Source organism: Symphalangus syndactylus, chromosome 13, assembly GCF_028878055.3.
Source record: "Symphalangus syndactylus isolate Jambi chromosome 13, NHGRI_mSymSyn1-v2.1_pri, whole genome shotgun sequence".
NCBI classification, from domain to species: Eukaryota; Metazoa; Chordata; class Mammalia; order Primates; family Hylobatidae; genus Symphalangus; species Symphalangus syndactylus.
In genome coordinates, this window is record NC_072435.2 from 29,336,876 (window position 1) to 29,362,880 (window position 26,005).

The 26,005-nt window shown below is 52.8% G+C and overlaps 1 protein-coding gene across 4 annotated transcripts; it reads right to left on the minus strand.

Annotated features, from left to right (window-relative positions):
* Window positions 1-518: 518 nt before the first annotated feature.
* NUCB1 (nucleobindin 1) lies at window positions 519-25,924 on the minus strand. Of its 4 annotated transcripts, XM_063615905.1 has the most exons (14): window positions 25,598-25,708; window positions 25,144-25,289; window positions 20,467-20,574; window positions 19,014-19,146; window positions 13,056-13,159; window positions 10,812-10,997; window positions 10,446-10,536; window positions 5,047-5,105; window positions 4,711-4,803; window positions 4,547-4,639; window positions 2,539-2,709; window positions 1,924-2,029; window positions 1,310-1,457; window positions 519-1,170 (listed from the first exon to the last, which is right to left on the minus strand). In XM_063615905.1, the coding sequence occupies exons 1-13, from the start codon at window positions 25,659-25,661 to the stop codon at window positions 1,351-1,353; spliced, it is 1,461 nt and encodes a 486-aa protein (XP_063471975.1). In that variant the 5' UTR covers window positions 25,662-25,708; the 3' UTR covers window positions 519-1,170; window positions 1,310-1,350. The 4 variants fall into 4 exon arrangements, with proteins under 4 accessions (XP_063471975.1, XP_055092506.1, XP_063471974.1 ...); XM_055236531.2 differs by having other exon boundaries at window positions 519-1,457; window positions 25,702-25,924; XM_063615904.1 differs by having other exon boundaries at window positions 519-1,457.
* Between the last annotated feature and the right edge of the window lie 81 nt (window positions 25,925-26,005).

Here is a 26,005-nt window from a genome sequence, read left to right on the forward strand (position 1 = left end):
CATGCGCAGTGGCTCAAGCCTGTAATCCCAGCACTTTGGGAGGCCGAGGTGGGCGGATCACGATGTCTGGAGTTTGAGACCAGCCTGGCCAATATGGTGAAACCCCATCACTACTAAAACAATGCCAAAATTAGCCGGGCGTGGTGGCAAGCAGCTGTAATCCCAGCTACTCGGGAGGCTGAGGCAGGAGAATCGCTTGATCCCAAAAGGCGGAGGTTGCAGTGAGGCGAGATTACACCACCGCATTCCAGCCTGGGTGACAGAGTGAGACTCCATCTCAAAAAAAAAAAAAAAAAAAAAAAAATCGCTTAATCCCAGCTTTGGGTTTTCTGTCCTTGTGGCTGAAGGGACCCTGAGTGAAGGCTGCAGACTCATCAGGGGCAGATGGAAAGATACCAGGATTGGGCCTCTCAGAAGTGATGCTTGAATCCAGTCTTCAAAGATGAGGACTCCAGCAGGTGATGTGGTAATAGCGTTTTGGAGGGACCGGTACAGATACACAGGCACAGAGCCATGCATTTGTTCCAGAAAGTGTATTTGGATGGAACCGGAACACGGAACAGGACACGCAGCAGGACGTGGAGCAGTGTCAGATGAGGCCAGAAAGGTGGGTGGGACTGGTCTTCAGGGGCTCCAGATGAGACTGAGGGGCTGGGCCCAGGTCCTGGAGTGGGGACCCTTCTGGGGCTGTGTGAGGAAGGGGCTGGGGGCCAAGAGGTCCAGGAGGAGGCTGGCGATGAGCTGGCTGGAAGCCAGGGGTTCAGGGAGGCCCAGGCTCCTGGTATCAGGGTTTACCGGCTAAACTGAGGATCCCCTGCCCCTGGCACCCAGCTGTGGAGGGGACTCTGTTTTTGAGGCATCACTGGTTCCTCAAAAGGTAGGGGAAGGTCTTGAGGGACCACCCCACGCTCTCATTAATCAACCAGAAGCTTGACCCGGAGCAGCAGCGGGGATTCCAGTAGCTGTGGGCATACAGGATGCTAGGGCGGCCACAACCCAGGCAGCTGAGGCCGAGCCACCTAGGAACACAGGCTCAGAGCAGACCCTCTTGGGACAGACGGAGAAAGGGAGCGGGCTTCCCTAAGTTAAGCCGATCACTGAGCGCCTCACTGGACACGAGAGAAGGCAAGCCCCTCGGAGGACAGAAGGGAAGAGCCACAGACTTGGAGGCTGTGAAAGTGGAGACAGGTGGACCTGGGGTGGCAGCAATGCATGAAATGCCAGCCTGTGCCCCCGCCCCAGGAGCCCAACATGACACAAGCCCCCAGGGAAGCTGACTGTGTCACTTCATCCAGCGCCCATCAGTCACCTTGGAGCATCAGGAATCCTGAGGGCTGGGGTCCCTGAGGATCACAGATGCTGGGGCACCTCAACCTCAGGGAGCTGCTCGAGAAGTTTCTTTTCTGAAGTGTCCACCTCCTTCTGGTCACCGGCTGGAGCTGGGACAGGTACATCGTCTGGAAATGGAAGGAGGGAAATGGTGGCACAGGACATCCCAACCCCTCCTCCCCCAGGCCCCCAGAGGCCCAGCCCCTCCTCCCTCACACCCAGGGGTCCCAGCCCCCAGCCCCTCCTCCCTCACAACCAGGGGTCCAGGCCCCAGCCTTTCCTCCCTCACACCCAGGGGTCCAGGCCCCAGCCCCTCCTCCCTCACACCCAGGGGTCCCAGCCCCCAGCCCCTCCTCCCTCACACCCAGGGGTCCAGGCCCCCAGCCCCTCCTCACTCACACTCAGGAGTCCAGGCCCAGCCCCTCCTCCCTCAGACCCAGGAGTCCGGACCCCCATCCCCTCCTCACTCAGACCTGGGAGTCTGCGCCCCCAGTCCCTCTTCCCTCAGATCTGGGAGTCCAGGCCCCAGCCCCTCCAACCTCAGACCCAGGGGTCCAGCCCTGCAGCCCCTCCTCCCTGGACTAGGGCCAGCACCTGTGTCTGGGTGGAACTTGAGCTGCCCCTCAGGGTGAGCGGCCGGGGCCTTGTGGCCCTGCTGCTGCTGCTGCTGCTGCTTCCGCTGCTCCATGTGCAGCACGGCCTGTAGGAGGTGGGGGGGGGGGGGTCACACAGACAAGAGGGTGTGACGCTGGCACTGCAAGTGCTCAGGCCTCAGTCCCCAAACTGAGATTTCACAGCAACCTGCTAAGTGGTCACTGGCCAATCCCTTCTCCGTGGGCCTCAGTTTTTCTCTTTCATTGACAGTTGGGCTTAATAATAGTCAAGAATCCAGTTCTCCCTCCAGTCACGGCTTGGGTCCTGCTTTGGGACAGGGAAACCCTCACCCATCCATGGCTGAGTCTGCTCTTCTCCCCTCCTGGGCCTTTCCCTCCTCACTTACAGCCTTACTGCCCTGATCTAACATGGCAGCCACAGAGCCGTCAGAGATGGGAAAACATCTGCCCTTACTCAAGATGGCGGTGAATACTTGAGGCTCCCCCAGTGATTAACATGGTGGCCATAGGCCTTCCCAGCTTCTGGACACCCATGGGGACACGGACAAGGGCAGCCAGAGATTCAGTGGATGGAAGCAGCTTCCCCTGCTGTCACCTGCTGCAGCTCTCTCTTCTGGGCCTCAAGGCGGCCCTGAGACCGCCCTAGAGCCTCTGTCTCCTGGCTGAGGCGCTGGGCCTTGGCATTCAGCTCTGCCTCCCGAGCAGCCAGCTCCTCTTCAAAGCGTCTCAGCTCTTCCTCAGTGTAGGCAGGGTGCATCTCCACTGTCTGCAGGGCGGACACAGGGGCTATCAGGGGCACAGGTCCAACCTCGGCCCACCCACGTTGGAGAGGGTTGTGCCAATGGGGGAGGTGCAGAGGAGGCTGGGAGGCCAGGGCCATGTGGGTGGGCAAAGAAGCTCTAGTGGGAGGTGGGAGTGGGATAGAGACCGAGAGACAAGGCCGGGCACCATAGCTCACGCCTGTAATCCCAGGACTTTGGGAGGCCAAGGTGGGAAGGATCACTTGACACCAGGAATTCAAGATCAGCCTGGGCAGCAGAGCGAGACCCTGTCTCTACAGAAAATTGGCTGGGCATCTTGAAAAATATATAGAAATAGGCCAGGCGCAGCGGCTCACATCTGTAATCCCAGCACTTTGGGACGCCAAGGTGGGTGGCTCACCTGAGGTCAGTAGTTCGAGACGAGCCTGACCAACATGGAGAAACCCCGTCTCTACTAAAAACACAAAATTAGCCGGGCATGGTGGTACACGCCTATAATCCCAGCTACTCAGGAGGCTGAGGCAGGAGAATTGCTTGAACCTGGGAGGTGGAGGTTGCAGTGAGCTGAGACCACACCATTGCACTCCAGCCTGGGCAACAAGAACAAAACTCTGTATTGAAAAATAAATAAATAAAACAGAGACCTAGATTAGCTGGGCATGGTGGTATGTGCCTATAGTCCCAGTTACTCAGGAGGCTAAGGAAGCAGGATCACCCGAGCCTAGGAATTCGAGGCTGCAGTGAACTATGATTATGCCACGGCACTCCAGCCTGGGTGACAGGAGACCCTGTCTCAAAAAATATAAATAAATAAATAAATAAAAGAATGAGCTAGATTAGCTAGGCATGCTGACATGTGCCTGTAGTCCCAGCTAATAGGGAGGCTCAGGCAGGAGAATCACTTGAGGACAGGAGTTTGAGGCTGCAGTGGGCCATGACAACACCCCTGCACTCCAGCCTGGGTAATCCCAGCACTTTGGGAGGCTGAGGAGGGTGGATAGCTTGAGTCCAGGAGTTTCAGGGCAGCCTGGCCAACATGGCAAAACCCTGACTCTATCAAAAAATACAAAAATTAGCCAGGTGTCGTGCGGTGGTGCATGCCTGTAATCCCAGCACTTAGGGAGGCCAGGTCAGGTGGATTGCTTGAGTCCAGCAGTTCTAGAGCAGCCTGCCCAATATGGCAAAACCCCATCTCTACAAAAAATACAAAAATTAGCCAGGCGTGGTGGCTCACGCCTGTAATCCCAGCTACTCATGAGGCTGAGATGGGAGGATCGCTTGAATCCAAGAGGCAGAGGTTGCAGTGAGCCGAGATCGCACCACTGGGCTCCAGCCTATGCGACAGAGCAAGACCCTGTTTCAAAAAAAAAAAAAAAAAAAAAAAAAAATCACACCTCTAATCCCAGCACTTTGGGAGGCCAAGGTGGGTGGATCACCTGAGGTCAGGAGTTTGAGACCAGCCTGGCCAACATGGTGAAATCCCATCTCTACTAAAAATACAAAAATCAGCTGGGTGTGGTGGCACGCACCTGTAATCTCAGCAACTCAAGAGGATGAGCGGGGAGAATTGCTTGAACCTGGGAGGTGAAGGCTGCAGTGAGCCGAGATCGTGCCACTGCACTGCAGCCTGGGCGACGGAGTGAGACTCCGTCTCAAAATAAATAAATAATAAAAAAGAGTCCTAGAGACAGGGGAGAACAGAGACCCAGAGATAGGGATGCAGTGACCCAGGAGAATGGACGGAGACCCAGAGAGAAAGAGAAGGGGCCTGAGATTGTTAAAGAAAGGTCATGGCTGGAAGCGAGAGAGGTTCAGGACCCCGAGTATCGCCCATGTTCTCACCTCCCAGCCCTCCCCGGTGTCCCCAAACTCCTTCCTCTGAGTGGATGCGAGGAACTCCTCCAGGGTCACAAGGCGGTCCTGGTTGGTGTCCACCTGGGGAGCCAGATAAGGGTGAGTGACAGAGCTGGGGCCCCGTCCTCTCCCCCGCCTTGCCCCCACCTCACATTCTTCATCACATGCTCCCGCATGCGCAGTCGCTCTTCCTCCATCTCCCGCATGTCGTCCTCCTCATTCTTTGGGTCGTACACTTTCTCCAGCTGCAGGAGCAAGCCAGAGGCAGACAGCATTGAGAGGTCTCCAGCGAGCTCATTCCCGACTTCAACTCCCAGCAGTCCTTTGGGCACGCCACCACTCCTGGGAGACGTTTTTGCCCCAGGGGCTGATGGGAGTTGTAGTTTTCACTGAGCTCTCACCCAGGGGGATTTAAGGGGACTGCTAGGAGGAAACAAGTGGCTGATTTGGGCGTCCCTCCAGGTGCCCGAGGCTTCCAAGATGCTCACCTCCTTGGTGAAGAGGGCCTCCAGCTCCTGCTCATCCAGGACACCATCACTGTTGATATCTGAAGGGAAGGGGATAGCAAGGTATCTCAGGGGACCGAGGACGGGGTGCGTCAGGTCCCTGGTGAAGAAATTTTGGGCTGATGTGGGGTCTGTTATCAGAGGACAGGTAACTACGGGTATCCCGCGGTGGGACGGTGGCCCCCAGGCTTTAGCACCCCACTAGGCCCGTTGCTAGGGCCACTGCCTAGCGACAAGGGGGTTGAGAATGGAATAGATGACAGGGAGGGTTCCAGGAAACATGCTTGGGTCACCGTCATGCAGGATTCTCTCGCCCTGGCATTCAGTACTCTGGACACAGAGTCAGCTCCAGGGTTATCAGGGACCTCTGCCTCCCAGAGAACCAGGCCAGTGCCGACTCCACTTGTGAGGGGAGCCTCTCCTACCAACGTAGACCCCACAGCTGCAGGGCTTCCGGCTCGGTCAGCCACACTTCCTGTCCTCACCACCGGCCCTCCTCCTTCCTCGGCTCCCTCAGACAAGCACAAACTTGCTCCTGCGGAGGAGGCCAGGAACCCTCATCTTGCAAATCCAGTGGTTAAGTTCCGCCTGCATCTGACTTGACTTTCTGCCCTTGGCTTCCAGAACATGATTCTGTTCTCTCTGGCTGCCCCTCCATCTCCTTTAACGGCTCCATCCTCTTCCTGACCTCCACATGCTAGTGCGGCCCAGGGCTCAGGCCTGGGGGTCTCTTCTCTGCCTAAACTCCGGATCTGCGCTGTCCAATACAGTAGCCGCTAGCCACATGGGCTGTTTAAATTTAAATTGATTAAGATTAAAGAAAATGTAGGCGGTGGCTCACGCCTGTAATCCCAGCACTTTGGGAGGCCGAGGCGGGCGGATCATGAGGTCAGGAGATCGAGACCATCCTGGCTAACATGGTGAAACCCCGTCTCTACTAAAAAAATACAAAACAATTAGCCGGGCGTGGTGGCGGGCGCCTGTACTCCCAGCCACTTGGGAGGCTGAGGCAGGAGAATGGCGTGAACCCGGGAGGCAGAGCTTGCAGTGAGCCGAGATCGCGCCACTGCATTCTGGTCTGGGCGATAGAGCAAGACTCCGTCTCAAAAAAAAAAAAAAAAAAGAAAAGAAAATATAGGGGCCGAACTTAGGGGCTCATGCCTGTAATCCCAGTACTTTGGAAGGCTAAGGCAAGAGGATCACCTGAAGTCAGGAGTTCAAGACCAGCCTGGCCAACATGGTAAAACCCTGTCTCTACAAAAATACAAAAATTAGCCAGGCATAATGCCAAGTGCCTGTAATCCCAGCTGCTCAGGAGGCTGAGGCAGGAGAATAGCTTGAACCCGGGAGGTGGGAGTTGCAGCATGCCAAGATCACGCCATCGCACTCTAGCCTGGGCAACAGAGCGAGACTCTGCCTCAAAAAAAAAAAAAAAAAAAAATTAAAAATTGGCTGGGCATGGTGGTGTGCACCTATGATCCCAGCTACTCTAGAGGTTAAGGTGGGAGAATCACTTGAGCCCAGGAGGTCTGGGCTGCAGTGAGCCACGATCACACCACTGCACTCCAGCCTGGGTGACCAAGGAAAACCCCATCTCTCAAAATAAAAAATAAAAAAACGTATAGGGAGTTGCTCTGAACCTATTCTGGTCTGTAGGGACTGCCTGATTAAAAAGAGTAAATAAGGTTTTTATTTTTTTATTTTTTAGAGATAGGGTCTCACTCTGTCACCCAGGCTGGAGTGCAATGGTGTGATCATAGCTCACTGAAGCCTGAACTCCTCGGCTCAAGTGATCCTCCCACCTCAGCCTCCCAAGTAGCTGGGACTACAGATGCACACCACCACACCCAGCTAATTTTTATATTTGTTTTCGTAGAGATGGGGTTTTGCCATGTTACCCTGGCTGGTCTTGTACTCCTGGGCTCAAGGGATCCACCCGCCTTGGCTTCCCAAAGTGCTGGGATTATAGGGGTGAGCCACCACACCCGGCCTATTTTTTATTTATTTATTTATTTATTTTATTTATTTATTTTTGGACGGAGTCTCGCTCTGTTGCCAGGCTGGAGTGCGGTGGCGTGATCTCAGCTCACTGCAACCTCCACCTCCAGGGTTTAAGTGATTCTCCCACCTCAGCCTCCCGAGTAGCTGGGACTACAGGTACGCACCACCACGCCCAGATAATTTTTGTATTTTTAGTAGAGATGGGGTTTCACTGTGTTGGCCAGGATGGTCTTGATCTCTTGAGCTCGTGATCTGCCCTCCTCAGCCTCTGAAAGTGCTGGGATTACAGGCGTGAGCCACTGATCCCAGCCTATTTTTTATTTTTTTGAGACAGGGTCTCACTCTGTTGCCCAGGCTGGAGGGCACTGGTATGATCATAGCTCGCTGCAGCCTTGAATTCCTGGGCTCAAGTGATCCTCCCACCTCTGCGTCCCAAGGAGCTGGGACTACAGATGCATGCCACCACACCCAGCTAATTTGTGTATTTTATTTGTAGAGATGGGTTTGTGCCATGTTGCCCAGGCTGGCCTTGAACTCCTGGACTCAAGGGATCCACCCACCTCGGCCTCCCAAAGTGCTGGGATTACAGGCGTGAGCCACCGCATCCAGCCCAAATGTCCTCTCTAGAGCTGTGCTGGGACTCCAGTACAGCAGCCACTAGCCACATGGGGCAATTGAAATAGAAATTAATATCCAATAGAATGAAAACTTCAGTTCCTCACCATTATGCTAAGTGAAATAAGCCACACACACACACACACACACACACACACACACACACACACGACAAATACTAAAAGATTCTACTCGCATGAAGTACCTAAAATAGTCAAAATCATAGAGACAGAAAATAGAATGGTGGTTGCTAGAGAGTGGGGAAGAAGGGGAGGGCAAGTGGTTTAATGGATACAGTTTCGGTTGTGCAGGATGAAGAGCTCTCAGAATTGGTTGCATGACAGTGTAAATATACTTAATACTATTGAACTGTACAATTAAACATGTTTAAAGCTGGGTGCAGTGGCACATGCCTGCAGTCTCAGCTACTCAGGCGACTGAGGCAGGAGGATTGTTTGAGGCCTGGAGTTTGAGTCCAGCCTGGGCAACATAGCAAGATCCTGTCTCAAAAAAAAAAAGCGGGGGTGTGGTGCCTGGTGGGATGGCTCATGCTTGTAACCCCAGCACTTTGGGAGCCAAGATAGGTGGATCGCTTGAGCATAGGAGTTTGAGACCAGCCTGGGCAACATGGTAAAACCTTGCCTTTACTAAAAATTAAAAAAATTAGCCAGGCATAGTGGTGCGTGCCTGTGGTCCCAGACACTTGGGAGGCTGAGGGGGAGGATCACTTGAACCTGGGTGGTTGAGGCTGCGAGGTAGTACACGTCACTACCTGAGACCCCATTATAGAATCTTGATTCTTTTTTGCTTTTTATTGTTTTTTGAGACAGAGTCTCACTTTGTTGCCTAGGCTGGAGTGCAGCGGTGTGATCTCAGCTCATTGCAACCCCCGCCTTCCGCCTCCCGAGTTCAAGCCATTCTCCTGCCTCAGCCTCCTGAGTAGCTGGGACTATAGGCGAACACTACCATGCCTGGCTAATTTTTGTATTTTTTTTTTAATTTTTGAATTTTTAGTAGAGACTGGGTTTTGCCATGTTGGCCAGGCTGGTCTCCAACTCCTGGCCTCAAGAGACCCACCCACCTCGGCCTCCCAAAGTGTTGGGATTACAGGCGTGAGCCACCACACCCAGCCTAGAACCTTCGTTGATTCTGAGATGCACTTTTGTGTTCTTCTATTTTATCACCCCTGAAATAGCGATGCACCTTTATTTAATTTTTTATTTTTTTGTTCGTTTTTTTGAGATGGAGTCTTGCTCTGTCACCCAGGCTGCAGTGCAATGGCACGATCTTGGCTCACTGCAACCTCCGCCTCCTGGGTTCAAGTGATTCTTCCACCTCAGCCTCCTGAGTAGCTGAGATTACAGGCACCCACGATCATGCCCAGCTAATTTTGGTATTTTTGTGGAGATGGGGTTTCACCATGTTGGCCAGGCTGGTCTTGAACTCCTGACCTTAGGTGATCCTCCCACCTCAACCTCCCAAAGTGCTGGGATTATAGGTGTGAGCCACCACGCCTGGTCTTTTTTTTTTTTTTTTTTTTTTTTTTTAATAGAGACAGGTTCTCACTTTGTTGTACAGGCTGGTCTTGAATTCCTGGGCTCAAGCCATCTTCCACCTCGGCCCACCAAAGTGCTGGGATTACAGACATGAGCCACTGCACCCAGCCCAGGACACATCTTGTTTTCAATGGTACGTTAATTTAATTGGCAGCTTACATAAAATGCTAGCACCTCTCATACTGTACAGTCTCTTGGAGTTACTAAAGTATGGTATGATCTGTATGCCTGATCACTGGGTCTGAGGGGGAGGTACTTTGTTTTGTTTACAGTTGTATCCATAAGGTCTTGACAAAGCTTGGTCCTTAGAGGGAACTTAGAAAAGGTTTGCTGAATGAATGAGTCAGGCCTTGCTAAGCTCTTCTGATGGGCTGCAGATTCTGGGACAGGGTGCTGGGCTTATCTGAGGGGGCTTGGCAACCCCAGGCCACATTTCCAGACACGAAGAGACAGACTGAGGGGAGTATGCCTTTGATCCACCATAGAGAAAGGGCTTTCGAGACCAGGTGCAGTGACTCACGCCTGTAATCCTAGCACTTTGGGAGGCTGAGGGGGGCAGATCACATGAGGTTGGGAGTTCGAGACCAGCCTGGCCAACATGGTGAAACCCCATCTCTACTAAAAATACAAAAGTTAGCCAGGCATGGTGGTACATGCCTGTAATCCCAGCTACTCGGGAGGCTGAGGCAGAAGAATCACTGGAACCCGGGAGGCGGAGGGCGGGGGTGGCAGTGAGCCGAGGTCACGCCACTGCACTCCAGCCTGGGCAATAGAGCAAGACTCTATCTCAAAAAAACAAAAAAAAGGAAAAAGAAAAACAGAAAGGGCTTTCCAGGCCTCTGGAGGCCTGGTTCTTAGGGAACAACCCAGTCCTAGCGACAGGGCTCCCAGAGGGGACCAGGGTTTCTTCTGGGCTGCTGTGGGCAGAGGGCCCAGGCCTAGCTAAGCCTGGTTTGTTTACAGTGGACACCAGCTGTCCTTAGAACCCCGGGGTCTGGTGTTTGCTAGAAAAGAGGCCCAACCCTTCCATGCAGATCCTAGCCTTATAGCGGGGAGAAGCAGGGCTGTCTGGTCAACCAGGGGACATAGGCTCGGCTCTTGGGCCTGACTAAGCCCTCCTGGGACACACACACCCCTCTTAGCATTCAGGTCCTAGAAGGGTCAGAGTCTAGGGTTCATCCTGGCTCTGGAACTCCCTCCCCATCTTACCATGCAGTATGAAGAAGGTCTTGGGGTTAAACCTGTTGGGGTCCAGTCCATCCAGCTCCTCCCACACCTCCTTCAACTGGGCTTGGCTGCCCTGTGGAGGGGAGAGCCGGGAGCTGATGAGCAAGAAGTTTGGATGCCATGGGATAAAACCAAATATCCCTTTACCCCCATCCAACAAACATCACGTGCCTCAAGCAAGAAAACTAAGAAAACTACAACTCCCAGCAGCCCCTGGAGCAGCCAGGTACAGTAATAGGAAGTTTTTGCCTCGAGGGCCCCTGGGAATTGTAGTTCTTTAACTGCTTTCTTGTCTTGGGTTTTAATAGGATGTGGTAGGGAGTGGATGGGCACGAATGGGGTCCTTACAGGCACGTTGACTTTGGGGTGCTCGCGGTGCCGGCGCTGTTGCTCTTCCAGCTTCCTCTCTGCCTCCCTTCTCTGCTCCTCTCCCAGTGACTCCAGATAACGCCGTCTCTCGTGTTCCTTAAGCATCTCGTAGCGCTTGAACTCTTCATGATGGGCTGCATCATACTGGGCAAGGTCCCGGGTGGCCTGGGGAAAGGCACAGGGTCATTCCCCTCTGCCCAGCCCCCAATTCCAGCCTGTAAATGGCAGGCCCTTGGCCCTGAACCTGACTGAGGGCAGCCCCAGCCTCTACCTGTCTGATGTCTCGTGTCCTGATGTCCCTTTTTTCTTTTTCTTTTTTTTTTGAGAGGGAGTCTTGCTCTGTTGCCCAGGCTGGAGTGCGGTGGCACAATCTCTGCTCACTGCCTCACTTGAACCTCTGCCTCCCGGGTTCAAGTGATTCTCCTGCCTCGGCCTTTCGAGTAGCTGGGATTATAGGCATGTGTCACCAGGCCCGGCTGATTTTTGTATTTTTAGTAGAAATGAAGTTTCACCATGTTGGCCAGGCTGGTCTCAAACTCCTGACCTCAGGTGAACCGCCCACCTCAGCATCCCAAAGTGCTGGGATTATAGGCGTGAGCCATCGCGCACAGCCTGATGTCACCCTTTTTGGTTTCCATGACTGCTCTTGCCCCATAACACACTTTCTTCTCTTTATTCAAAACAGATTGGGATGGTTATACAATAGCAACTTCAACCCACCTCTTTCAAGTCCTCCACAATCTCCAGATCTTGGAGAAATAAGTAAATAGGAACAACAAATGTGGTGAACTTAATATTTATGTATTTCAGGTACAGCTAGGCAGCCAAGACAATGAGGTCAGGCTAGGAGAGGTGGGTCACGCCTGGAATCCTAGCGCTTTGGGAGGCTGAGGTGGGAGGATCACTTGAGCCCGGGAGTTCAAGACTAACTCACGTAACATAGTAAGACCGTGTGTCTACTAAAAATTTTTAAAATTAGCCTGGTGCGGTGGCTTGCACCTCTGGTCCCAGCTACTCAGGAGGGTCAGGTGGGAGGATTGCTTGAGCCCAGGAGGTCGAGGCTGCAGTGAGCTGTGATCGTGCCACTGCACTCCAGCCTGGGCATCAGAGCAAGACGCTGTCTCAGGGGAAAAAAAAAAAAGTAAAAAGAAACTAAAAAAAGAACAAGAGGTTTCTAACTATTTTGCCCAGCGTTCAAATCTAGGCTTTGCTTTGTGACCGAATCTCATAAGCTCTGTGACATTGGGCAAGTTACTCAGCCTCTTTGTGCCTCAGTTTCCACCTCTGTAAAATGGAATTAACAATACCAGGTTGAGGCCGGGCGCGGTGGCTCACGCTTGTAATCCCAGCACTTTGGGAGGCCGAGGCGGGTGGATCACGAGGTCAGGAGATCGAGACCACGGTGAAACCCCGTCTCTACTAAAAATACAAAAAAAAAAAATTAGCCAGGCGTGGTGGCGGGTGCCTGTAGTCCCAGCTACTCGGAGAGGCTGAGGCAGGAGAATGGCGTGAACCCGGGAGGCGGAGCTTGCAGTGAGCCGAGATTGCGCCACTGCACTCCAGCCTGGGTGACAGAGCGAGACTCTGTCTCAAAAAAAAAAAAAAAAAAAAAACAAAAAACAATACCAGGTTGAATAGTATACCCCCCCACCCCCCGCCCCACACTCCCAAATTCGTGTCCACCTGGAATCTCAGAATGTGATCTTATTTGGAAATACAGTGTTTGCGGATGTAATTAGTTAAGATGATGGCCTGCTGGATTACGGTGGGTATCACTATAAGAAGAGCTGGGTGTGGTGGCTCACGCTTGTAATCCCAGCACTTTGGGAGGCCAAGGCGGGTGGATCACCTGAGGTCAGGAGTTCAAGACCAGCCTGGCCAACATGGTGAAACCCTGTCTCTACTAAAAATACAAAAATTATTCAGGCGTGATGGCAGGCACCTGTAATCCTAGCTACTCGGGAGGCTGAGGCAGGAGAATCACTTGAACCCGGGAGGCGGAGGTTGCAGTGAGCCGAGATTGTGCCATTGCACTCCAGCCTGGGGGAGAATAGTGAGACTTCGTCTCAAAAAAAAAAAAGAAACCACTCAGCCCTCTACCAGCCTCCAACCTCAGAGAATACCAGCAGGAATGGTGAGCTGGCTCATGTTTGGGACTCTGTCCCCTTCTCCCCTTCCGCAAAGCTACCCTCAATCCTTTGCCTCTGGACCCACTCCCACTACCGTCTGGATCAGCAGCTCCAGGTCGCGGGCCTCGAATGTATGCTGATTCTGAGGGTCCAGGTGTTCAAACTGTTTCAGGAGATTCAGATGATCCACCTGTACATCTGGAAGAGAGGGAAGAGTCCAACACCTCAGGGCATGTTCTTTCAGAACCCCCATTTTGGGCCAGACATGCTCTAAAGAAGTCACGGACGGCACTAGGGAAGCCCAGAAGACAGCTTGAGCGTGGGGCAATCAGGGAGGGCTTCCTGGAGGAGGTGATCCCACAACTGGGTCTGATGCTTACAATAATAACCATAATAAAAACTAACAGGTACTGCCCACTTACTAGATGCCAGGCCATGCCCTAAGCACTTTAACTGTATTAATTCATTTACTTTCCACAAAATCCTGACAACATGGGTTCTGTGATTATCCCTATTTTATGAATGTGAAAACTGAGACCCCTTGAGGGATTGTGACTGGTCTAGGGTACCAGCTAGAAAGTGGCAGAGCAAGGATGGGAACCAGCCATTGGACATCCAAAACGATGACACTCAACCATTTCTTTCTTTCTTTTCCTTCCTTTTTTTTGTTTTTTTTGGAGACAGGGTTTCACTCTGCAGTGGCAGGATCTCGGCTCACTGCAACCTCCGCCTCCCAGGCTCAAGCAATCCTCCTTCCTCAGCCTCCTGAGTAACTGGGATTACAGGTGCGTGCAACCACACCCAGCTAATTTTTGTATTTTTAGTAGAAACAGGGTTTCACCATGTTGGCCAGGCTGGTCTTGAACTCCTGACCTCAGGTGATCCACCCACCTCGGCCTCCCAAAGTGTTGGGATTACAGGCATAAGCCACCGCACCCAGCCTCAACCACTCTTTAAAAAAACAAACAAGGCTGGGCATGGTGGCTCACACCTGTAATCCCAGCACTTTGGGAGGCCAAGGCGGGCGGATCACAAGATCAAGAGATTAAGACCGTCCTGGACAACATGGTGAAACCCTATCTCTACTAAAAACACAAAAAATTAGCTGGGCATGGTGGTGCGCACCTGTAGCCCCAGCTACTTGGGAGGCTGAGGCAGCGGAATCACTGGAACCCTTGAGGCGGAGGTTGCAGTGAGCTGAGATCATGCCACTGCACTCCAGCCTGGTGACAGTGAGACGCCGTCTGAAAAATAAATAAATAAATAAACAAATAATAAATACAAACAAAAGAAAAACATCAAAATTTCTGATAAAGCATCAACCAGTCTTAGGGGTTAAATTGCATGCTCCTGAGTTTCTATGTTGAAGTCCTAAGCCCCAGTACCTCAGAATGTGACCTGATTTGGAGACTAGGTCTTTATAGAGGGAACCAGGTTAAGATGAGGTCATTACTGTGGGCCCTAATCCAACATGACTGGTGACCTTATAAAAGGCAGAAATTTATGGCTGGGCGGAGTGGCTCATGCCTGTAATCCCAGCACTTTGGGAGACTGAGGTGGGAGGATCACTTGGGCTCAGGCATTCGAGACCAGCCTGGGCAACATGGTGAAACCCCATCTCTACAAAAAATACAAAGATTAGCTGTGTGCAGTGGTGTGTACCTGTAGTACCAGCTGCTCAGGAGGCTAAGGCAGGAGAATCACTTGAGCGTGGGAGGGGGAGGTTGCAGTGAGCCGAGATGGCAGCACTGCACTCCAGCCTGGGTGATAGAAGTGAAACCCTGTCTTGAAATAATAGGCCAGGGGCGGTGGCTCACACCTGTAATCCTAGCACTTTGGGAGGCCAAGGCAGGTGGATCACCTGAGGTCAGGAATTTGAGACCAGCCTGCCCAACATGGCGAAACTCCATCTGTACTAAAAATACGAAATTATCCAGGCGTGGTGGCACGTGCTTGTAATCCCAGCTACTTGGGAGTCTGAGGCAGGAGAATTACTTGAACCCGGCAGGCAGAGGTTGCAGTGAGCCGAGATCGCGCCACTGCACTCCAGCCTGGGCAATGAGAGCAAAACTCTGTCTCGGAAAAAAATAAATAAATTAATTAATAATAATAATAATTAATAATGAAAGGAGAAATTTGGGCCAGGCACACGGAGAGGAAAGATGGTGTGAAGATCCAGGGAGAAGACGGCCGTCTGCAAGCCAAGGAGAGGGGCCTGGTACAGATCCTCCCTCACAGCCCCAGAAGGAACCAGCCCTGCCAATACTTTCACTTTGGACTCTGACTGCAGGCCACGAGACAGTCAAGTTCTGTTGCTGAAGCACCTGGTCAGTGGTACTTGGTTACAGCAGCCTCAGCAAACAAGTGCAGCCTCCCTTGTATGGGAGTTTCCAAGTGGTCATGAAGGGGTAGGGTTTCCAGGCAGGAAGGGACAGCGCACACGCTGCCAACACACACTTACTCACTGCACGCACGTCTTCCGAGGCCTCTAGGGGCCCAGGCCTGCACTGTGCAATGCTGGACCCAAAATGAATCAATGAATCAGCCTGGTCGTGGCCTCCAGTAGCCCTTGGTTAGGTGGGGAGAAAGACACACACACACACACACACACACACACACACACACACACACGCAGCTAGAATTTGGGAGACCCAGGCTGCAGTTAGAATTTGGGAGACCCAGGCTGCAGTGGAGGCAGCTCCGGCCCTGGCTGAGCCCAGAGGGGTGACAGGCGTGCAAGACACAGGTACAAACTGAATCTCAAATTCATTATTTCTGCCAGCGACGTGTGTTGAGCCGCTATTCCAGGCTGACCCAGCGCCGGCCACTGTGGACACAGCAGGAATCAGATGATGACAGAATTCTGACTCTTGGAGGCCAGGCGGGGTGGCTCATGCCTGTAATCTCAGCACTTTGGGAGGCCGAGGCGGGTGGATCACCTGAGGTCAGGAGTTCGAGACCAGCCTGGCCAACATGGTGAAACCCTGTCTCTACTAAAGATACAAAATTAGCCAGGTATGGTGGCAGGCACCTGTAATCCCAGATACTCAGGAGGCTGAGGCAGGAGAATTGCTTGAACCTGGGAGGTAGAGTTTGCAGTGAGCCAAGATTGCGCCACTGCACTCCAGCCTGGGCGACAGAGTGAGACTCTGTCTCTAAAACAACAACAACCAAAAGAGTTCTGCCTCTTGGAGCACCCAGTCTAGAGACACAGAGAACAGACGACCAAGGGATGAACAAAGGAATACCAAGGACACAAATAAAACAGAGGCTCCTTCACACAGGACAGCCGGGGCAGTGACACTCTGAGGAGGTGACATTCCAGGGGAGACGGAAGGTCCATGGACCAGGCAAAGAGCCCTGAGAAAGGATGTCACGGGACAGCGGGGTGAACGGACAAAGGTCCCGAGGCTGGATGCCAGCAATTTCTAAAAATGCTGACACAAGAAGGTCAGGGTGCACAGGGGAAGGGTGGGGTTGGGAGGGCGTGGCCAAGGCCCACCCAGGCTCCAAGCAGCCAAGAGGAACATGAACGCAGGCCTGAGGGCATTGGGGTGCCGGGGGCAGGCTCTGGGCAGAGGAGGGACAGGACGAGCCTGGGTGTTGTGGCAGCTGGATACTGGTGCCCTAAAAGATATCCACATCCTGATCCTCGGCACCTGTGAATGCGTGAACTTTCAGGGCTAAGGGGTCCTGGCGGATGGGATTACATTAAAGACCTTGAGATGGGGGCCAGGGCCGGTGGCTCAGGCCTGTAATCTCAGCACTTTGGGAGGCCGAGATGGGAGGATGACTTGAAGTCGAGTTCAAGACCAGCCTGGCCAACATGGCAAAATCCAGTCTCTACTAAAAATACAAAATTAGCTAGGCGTGGTGGCACACACCTGTAATCCCAGCTACTTGGCAGGCTGAGGCAGGAGAATCACTTGAACCCAGGAAGCGGAGGTTGCAGTGAGCTGAGATCGCACCACTGTAGTGCAGCCTGGGAGACAGAGAGATTCCGTCTCACAAAAAAAAAAAAAAAAAAGGCTGGGCATGGTGGCTCACGCCTGTAATCCCAGCACTTTGGGAGGCCGAGGCAGGCGGATCACGGGGTCAGGAGATCAAGACCATCCTGGCTAATACAGTGAAATCCCATCTCTACTAAAAATACAAAAAATTAGCCGGGCGTGGTGGCGGGCGCCTGTAGTCCCAGCTACTTGGGAGGCTGAGGCAGGAGAATGGCATGAACCCGGGAGGCGGAGCTTGCAGTGAGCCGAGATTGCGCCACTGCACTCCAGCCTGGGAGACAGAGCGAGACTCCATCTCAAAAAAAAAAAAAAAAAGATATTAGCCAAGCAAGGAAAAACAGTGTGACCTGATAAATTTCCCGATTTTATGGCTGTACTTATGCAAGAGTATCATACTGAAATGTGTAAGAGTGACGAGATGGTGACTGCGGTGAAGTCCCAAATGTGAATGACAAGGCAAATGGAGCAAATGTTAACTAGAGAAGCCGGGTCAGGGGTGTTCGGGAGTTTTCTGTACTACTCTTACAACTTCTCTAAAAGTTTGAAGTTCTTTTTTTTTTTTTGAGACGGCGTCTTGCTCTGTCGCCCAGGCTGGAGTGCAGTGGCGCGATCTCGGCTCACTGCAAGCTCCGCCTCCCGGGTTCACGCCATTCTCCTGCCTCAGCCTCCCGAGTAGCTGGGACTACAGGCGCCCACCACCACGCCCTGCTAATTTTTTGTATTTTTAGTAGAGACGGGGTTTCACTGTGTTAGCCAGGATGGCCTCAATCTCCTGACCTCGTGATCTGCCCGTCTCCGCCTCCCAAAGTGCTGGGATTATAGGCGTGACCCACCGCGCCCAGCTCAAGTTTGAAGTTCTTTCAACTTTTTTTTTTTTTTGAGATGGGGTCTTGTTCTGTCGCCCAGGCTGGAGTACAGTGGCGCAGTCACGGCTCACTGTAGCCTTGACATCCCAGGCTCAATGATCCTCCCACCTCAGCTTCCTAAGGAGGTGGGACCACAGGCATGCATTACCATGCCCAGCTCATTTTTTAATATTTTTTATAGAGACAGGGGTCTTGCTATGTTGCCCAGGCTGGTTTTGAACTTCTGGGCTCGAGTGATTCTCCTGCTTCAAAAAGTGCTGGAATTGCAGGCGTAAGCCAGTGCACCCGGCCTCTACCAGAATTATAAATGACAATGATTTTTTTTTTTTTTTTTTGAGTCAGAGTTTCACTCTGTTGCCCAGGCTGGAGTGCAATGGCGCGATCTCAGCTCACTGCAACCTCTGCCTTCCGGGTTCAACAATTCTCCTGCCAGGCCGGGCGCGGTGGCTCACGCTTGTAATCCCAGCACGTTGGGAGGCCGAGGCGGGCAGATCACGAGGTCAGGAGATCGAGACGACGGTGAAACCCCGTCTCTACTAAAAATACAAAAAAATTAGCCGGGCGTGGTGGCGGGCACCTGTAGTCCCAGCTACTTGGAGAGGCTGAGGCAGGAGAATGGCGTGAACCCAGGAGGCGGAGCTTGCAGTGAGCCGAGATTGCGCCACTGCACTCCAGCCTGGGCGACAGAGCGAGACTCCGTCTCAAAAAAAAAAAAAACAAAAAAAAAAAACAAAAAAAAAAAAACAATTCTGCCTCAGCCTCCTGAGCAGCTGGGATTACAGGCATGCACCACCATTCCTGGCTAATTTAGTATTTTTAGCAGAGATGAGGTTTCACCATGTTGGCCAGGGTAGTCTCAAACTCCTGACCTCAGGTAATCTGCCTGCCTCAGCCTCCTAAAGTACTGGGATTATAGGCATGGGCCACTGTGCCCAGGCCATGATAAAGATTTTTAAAAACAACAAATGGAAACAGAATACAAACCAACAACATTGTAATGTTAATATTAAATCATGCTAGGAGGAACACTGGGGCAATCTGCCACGCACATTTCAGCACATTTCACAGCAGGAAGGGGGGCCTCACCTGCCTAGCACACAACCACCTGGAGGCCGGGAGCGAGGCCACCCTTCCCCACCCCTCCCTCCCTGTCCCTCCCGCCCTGCCCCTGCTCACTGGGATCCTGCTCGGCGTCCATCTTGGCCTTGAGCAGCATCCGCAGCCGCGACACCTCCTGTCGCTTGAGCTCATCCAGCTTGGTGCGGACATGGTGGCTGACGAAGTCCAGCTCTCGGCTCAGCTTCCCGCTCTGATGGGAGAGGAGACCTGGTCAGCCTGGGGGTCTGCTCTCTGTCTTTTCTGGAAGCTTCTTACAAGCTTTCTCAAGCCCCAGTCTTATACCGCCCCTTCCCTGCTTATAGTCCCCCGGCTCCTCAGAGTCTCCAGGAAGGACAGCTCCCAGCCCGTCAGCCTTCAAGGCCCTGCCCACCTCTGCTGCCCCATCTCCCGTCATTCATCAAGTCACATGTTTAGGGCCAGGTGTGGTGGGTCATGCCTGTAATCCCAGCACTTTGGGAGGCTGAGGTGGGAGGATCACATGAGCCCAGGAGTTCAAGGTCAGCCTGGGCAACATGGCAAGTCCCTGTCTCTAGGAACAATACAAAATTAGCCGTGCATGGCGGTAAGACCCAGGCCCACGAGAAGGACAGATCCTGATACAAGGGTTCAGTGTCCTACTCAGTGAAATGGGGACAATGATGGTGCTCCTAGAGGCCTGACATGGGAGTTCATGGTGACGTGAGGGACATCAGCACCTCCCTTATTTTGAATTCTTCCTCTGTAGAAGGCACCATAGGGGCATTCTGTTAACACAACCCTCCCAGAACACTTGCTAAGGAGTGTCACCACGCTCTTCCAAACCCTTTACACATCTTCCTTTGGAAAATCCAAACCCCAAAATTCTTCCCTTGGAAAATCCAAACCCAAACCGTGCACGGCAGGTTCTATGATGACTCCCATTTTACAGATGGGGAAACTGAGGTGCGGTGAGGGGAGGCCCCATAGCTGGTAAGTGGTGGAGCTGCGACTGAAAGCCTGCCCGCAGGACTGTGCACTAACCACATATTCCGTGTTCCCCAAAGCTCTTCCCACCTTGTGACCCCAAGAAGCAACTTCTCCCTGAGCCTCACTTTGGTGATTTCAAATACACGCAGAGCTGGAGCCATGTGGCCTCTTTGAAGAAACCAGTATGGCTGGGCGTGGTGGCTCACGCCTGTCATCCCAACACTTTGGGAAGCTGAGATGGGCAGATCATGAGGTCAGGAGTTCGAGACCAGCCTGGCCAACATGGTGAAACCCCGTCTCTACTAATAATACAAAAATTAGTCAGGCGTGGTGGCGTGTGCCTGTAATCCCAGCTACCTGGGAGGTTGAGGCAGGAGAACTGCTTGAACCTGGGAGGTGGAGGTGCAGTGAGCCGAGATCGCACCATTGAACTCTAGCCTGGTTGACAGAGTGAGACTCCGTCTCAAAAAAAAAAAAAAAAAAAAAAAACAGAAACCAGTCCTCTCCTGAACTCTGCCCTCCCAGCACGTACCCCTCCCACAGCCCCCACTGCCCCTAGCCGCACCTTGATGTCCTCCGCATTGGCAGCCTGCAGCTTCTCTCGGAAATGCCCATCCGTCTCCAGCACATCGATGACCTCCTGGAGGTACCGGTGGTAGTACAGGCCTGTGTCCTGAGGCAATGAGGCAACAAGGACAGACATAGCAGCCCCTGCTCCCACCCCCACCCCCACCCCCACCCCTATTACTGATATGGTCCGCTCCCTGGGGCAGCTGATGAGGGACTCAGTTTTTACCTTTTCCCACGCATGTAGCAAAGATGAAATGAAAATCATATCAGTGAACACCCAGCCCAATACTGCCCAGAGTGGGTGCTCAGAGTGGACATGATTTGTTGGGAAGCCGTGAATCATACCTTTATCCATCCATCCAACCATCCATCCATCCATGCATCTACCCATTCATCCATGCATCCACCCACCCATTCATACATCCCAACCACCCATCCATACATCCCACCCACCCATCCATCCATACATCCCACCCACCCATCCATACATACATCCCACCCACCCATCTATCCACCTATCATCCATCCATCCATCCATCCACCCTTCCATCCATCCACCCATCCATCCATCCACTCATCCATCCATCCATCCACCCATCCATCCATCCATCCACTCATCCATCCATCCATCCATCCACCCACCCACCCATCCATCCATCCATCCATCCATCCATCCACTCATCCAACCACCCATCCATCCACCCGCCCATCCATCCACACATCCATCCATCCAACCATCCATCCACACATCCATCCATCCAACCATCCATCCATCCACTCATCCATCCATCCATCCATCCATCCATCCATCCACCCACCCACCCACCCATCCATCCATCCATCCATCCATCCACTCATCCAACCACCCATCCATCCACCCGCCCATCCATCCACACATCCATCCATCCAACCATCCATCCATCCATCCATCCACTCATCCACCAACCCATCCATCTACCCACCCATCCATCCACCTGCCCATCCATCTACCCACCCACCTATGCATGCATTCACTCATTCAACGAACATTCACCAGGCCCCTATCATATGCCAGGCCCTGTGAACAACACAGACAAAAGTCCCAGGCCTCCTAGTCCCACCCCTGTCATGTGTAGCTGGGTGGCACTTTACTCCCCCTGGGCCTTCTTTGCTCTTCCTATTTATAAAATAGGCAATATATCCTCTGCCTCCCAGAGTTGTGGTGAAAAGCAAATAAGATAAATTGGAAAAAATAAATAAAATTACAAAAGAGAGAAGGCCAGGCGTGGTGGCTCATGCCTGTAATCCCAGTGCTTTGGGAGGCTGAGGCAGAAGGATTGCTTGAGCCCAGGAGTCTGAGGCTGCAGTGCATTATAATCAAACTACCTCACTCCAGCCTAGGTGACAGAGCAAGACTGTGTCCCAAACCAAAAAAAATTACAATTAAAAAAAAAAATGGGGCCGGGTGCAGTGGTTTACGCCTGTAATCCCAGCACTTTGGGAGGCCGAGACGGGCGGATCACGAGGTCAGGAGATCAAGACCATCCTGGCTAAGACAGTGAAACCCCATCTCTACTAAAAATACAAAAAATTAGCCAGCATGGTGGCGGGCGCCTGTAATCCCAGCTACTCGGGAGGCTGAGGCAGGAGAATGGCATGAACCCGGGAGGCGGAGCTTGCAATGAGCTGAGATCGCGCTACTGCACTCCAGCCTGGGCGACACGGCAAGACTCCGTCTCAAAAAAAAAAAATAAAATAAAAATAAATAAATAAATAAATAAATAAATAAATAAATAAAATGAGAGGCCAGGCATGGTGGCTCATGCCTGTAATCCCAGCATTTTGGGAGGCCAAGGCGGGTGGATCACGAGGTCAGGAGATCGAGACCATCCTGGCCAACACGGTGAAACCCCGTCTCTACTAAAAATACAAAAAATTAGCCGGGCGTGGTGGCGGGCACCTGTAGTCCCAGCTACTCGGGAGGCTGAGGCAGGAGAATGGTGTGAACCCAGGAGGCGGAGCTTGCAGTGAGTCGAGATCGCGCCACTGCACTCAGCCTGGGCGACAGAGCCAGGCTGTCTCAAAAAAAGAAAAAAAAAAAAATGAGAGAATTGGCCAGGCATGGTGGCTCATGCCACCATGATTCTAGCACTTTGAGAGGCCAAGGCGGGTGGATTGCTTGAGCTCAGGAATTCGGGACCAGCCTAGGCAACACAGGGAGACACCCGTTGCTATAAAAAGAAAAAACTTAGCTGGGCATGGTGGCACATGCCAGTAGTCCCAGCTACTTGGGAGGCTGAGGCAGGAGGATCACTTGAGCCCAGGAGTTCAAGGCTGCCGTGAGGTATGATCCTGCCACTGCGCTCCAGCCTGGGCACCAGCACAAGACCCTGTCTATTAAATATATACATATATATATACACATTCTTTACCTCTTTACCAAGTCTCACAAGATCCCACATGGTCCACATAATCCCCCTCTCCCCTCCCCCTCACTCTCCCTGCTCCAGTCACAGCAGCCTCCTTGATATCCTCAACTTGCTCTGCTTTCTCCTACCAAGTGGCCTTTGCTCATGCTGTTCCCTCTGCCTGGAATGCTCTTCCCCTCATTTCCTCTCTTCCTTGCTCTTAACATACCTCTCCAGTTCAGAACTCGGTGGCTCACATCTATAATCCCAGCACTTTGGGAGGCCGAGGCGGGCAGATCACTTGAGGTCAGGAGTTAGAGACTAGCCTGGGCAGTATAATGAAACCCTGTCTCTATCAAAAATACAAAAAAAAATTAGCTAGGCATGATGGCACACACTTGCAGTCCCAGCTACTCCAGAGGCTGAGGCAGGAGGATTGCTTGAGCCTGGGAGATGGAGGTTGCAGTGATTGCACCACTGCACTCCAGCCTGGGTGACACAGCAAAAATCCATCTCAAAAAAAAAAGAAAAAGAAAAAATGAGGTGGCTCATGCCTGTAATCCCAGCACTTTGGGAGGCTGAGGCAGGCGGATCGCGAGGTCAAGAGATCGAGACCATCCTGGCCAACATGGTGAAACCCCATCTCTACTAAAAATACAAAAATTAGCTGGGCGTGGTGGTGTGTGCCTGTAGTCCCAGCTACTCAGGAGGCTGAAGCAGGAGAATCACTTAAACCTGGGAGGCAGAGGTTGCAGTGAGCCAAGATTGCACCACTGCATTCCAGCCTGGCGACAGAGCGAGAAAGAAAGAAAGAACTCAACTCATGCCTCCCATCCTCCCTGACTGTCACCCCTGGTGTTCACTCATAGAGCCCTGCCCTTCGTCTTCCATCTCCTAGTGAGCAGGGATAGTCCATGGGCATAGGGCATGCACGTGGCTGGGCCCTAACAACTACCACTGTGCCTGGCTCGTAGAAGGTGCTCAGGAAACATGTAGAATGGAAGAAAAGAAACGGGACTCAACAAAGCCTTCCTGGGTCTGCAAGGATTTCACAGAATAGAGGCCTAACTTGCAGCGTGGGGACCAGGAACATGCAATGATCCGTTCCAGGGGGTAATGACTAGCCCATTCTTTGTTTTTTGAGACAGAGTGTCAGAAAACAGTCTCAGCTCTGTTGCCCAGGCTGGAGTGCAATGGCATGATCTCGGCTCACTGCAACCTCCACCTCCTTGGTTCCAGCAATTCTCGTGCCTCAGCCTCCCAGAGTAGCTGGGATTTATAGGCATGTGCCACCACGCCCACCTAATTTTTGTATTTTTGGTAGAGATGGGGTTTTGCCATGTTGGCCAGGCTGGTCTCGAACTCCTGACATCAAGTGATCCGCCTGCCTAAGCCTCCCAAAGTGCTGAGATTACAGGCATGAGCCACTGTGCCTGGCCTGACCAGCCTATCCTTATGGGGAGCTATAGGAAGATTCCCACCACAAGACACACACTGGCCTTCAGGATCTCCAAAGTTCCAAATCCCTTAAGACCAAAGCTTTTATTGGGTTTGATAAACACATGTTGGAATTAATAAACAAGCAGTTCACCCGCCTTTTTTTTTTTTTTTTGAGACGGAGTCTCGCTTTTTCACCCAGGCTGCAGTGCAGTGGCGCGATCTCGGCTCACTGCAAGCGCTGCCTCCCGGGTTCACGCCATTCTCCTGCCCCAGCCTCTCCGAGTAGCTGGGACTACAGGCGCCCGCCACCGCGCCCGGCTAATTTTTTGTATTTTTAGTAGAGACGGGGTTTCACCGTGGTCTCGATCTCCTGACCTCGTGATCCGCCCGCCTCGGCCTCCCAAAGTGCTGGGATTACAAGCGTGAGCCACCGCGCCCGGCCATCACCCGCCCTTTTGTAATTTAAACTACAACTCCCAAGAGCACCATGAAGTCAGAATACCCCAGCTAGCCAACATCAACTGCTACTGGGAACTAGCAACATGGTGCTACTGGGAAATGTAGTTTTGTTTATTTGTTTTCAAATTCCTTCTTGGGTGAAGAGAATCTTAAAAAAACAGAGGTTTAGTTGGGGCGTGACGCAGATTTTCCACACCTCAGAGTCAGGGACCTCCAGTTTTTCACCAAGTCAAACCCCTACTGCTGGGAGGAATGGCGGGCAAAAAACAAGCTACAACTGTAGGGCCAGGAAGTCACTGGAGCATCCACCCTACGGGCATGGGGGTCTGCAGGAGCTGTAGTACCACTGCAAACAGCTGGCTGGACAGCAGGGCAGGGCCACTCACGGGACTGTCAGTCGCAGGGGTCTCCTCCTTGTTGGGCGCCCCTCGCTCCAGGGGGACAGCCAGCACAGCGTGAGGCAGGAGCAGCAGCAGCAGCGGCAACAGAAGGAGGGTTCCTCGGGACCCACAGGGAGGCATGGCGGTGTGGTCTGTGGGGGATGGAGGGCTGAATAATGCATAATGTCTGTCCCAAGCCTCTTCCTCCCCTGGAACCAGGAGTTCGGGCCCCCAGCGCCGCCCCCACTTCCAAGAATCAAAACACAAGCATTTCGTTACCGAGGACCCAGGATTCCAGGCCTCCAGCCTTCCCTTCCTCCCACACAGGAGTCTGGGCCCTCAGACCCAGGAGTCCTGGCTCCCAACACGCTCCTCCCTCACACTCAGGAATCCGGGATCTCGGCCGCCTCCTCCCCCAGACCCAAGAGTCCAGTGTCCCAGGCTCCTCTTTTCCCAGGACCTAAAGTACTGGCACCCAGTGCATCCTCCTCCGGGACCCAGTTTTCCAGCCTTCTGGCCCCCATCCTCCCTAGGACCCAAGAGTCTGGAACCCTGGCCTCTCACCTCTCCTTCACCGCAGAGGGCGTTTTCCAGGGCGGGTAAGGACCTCCGGTGCGTTCTTGGTGATTTCCCCCCTAGGCCACGCCCACTTATCCACAGAGGCCCCGCACCAAAGCGGCCTGATTGGTCCACGCTGGCTCTGTACGCTTCATCCGCGTCTAGCGGCCCCGCCCCTTTCCGAAGTCGCTCGCATTTTCGTGAAAGCCTCGCTTCCTTCTCGGAATCCCAGCCTCTTGACGCCACATTTCCCACCTATGCCAAGAGAGAAGGCTTTTAAAGATAACTACAACTCCCTGCCGGCCGGGGG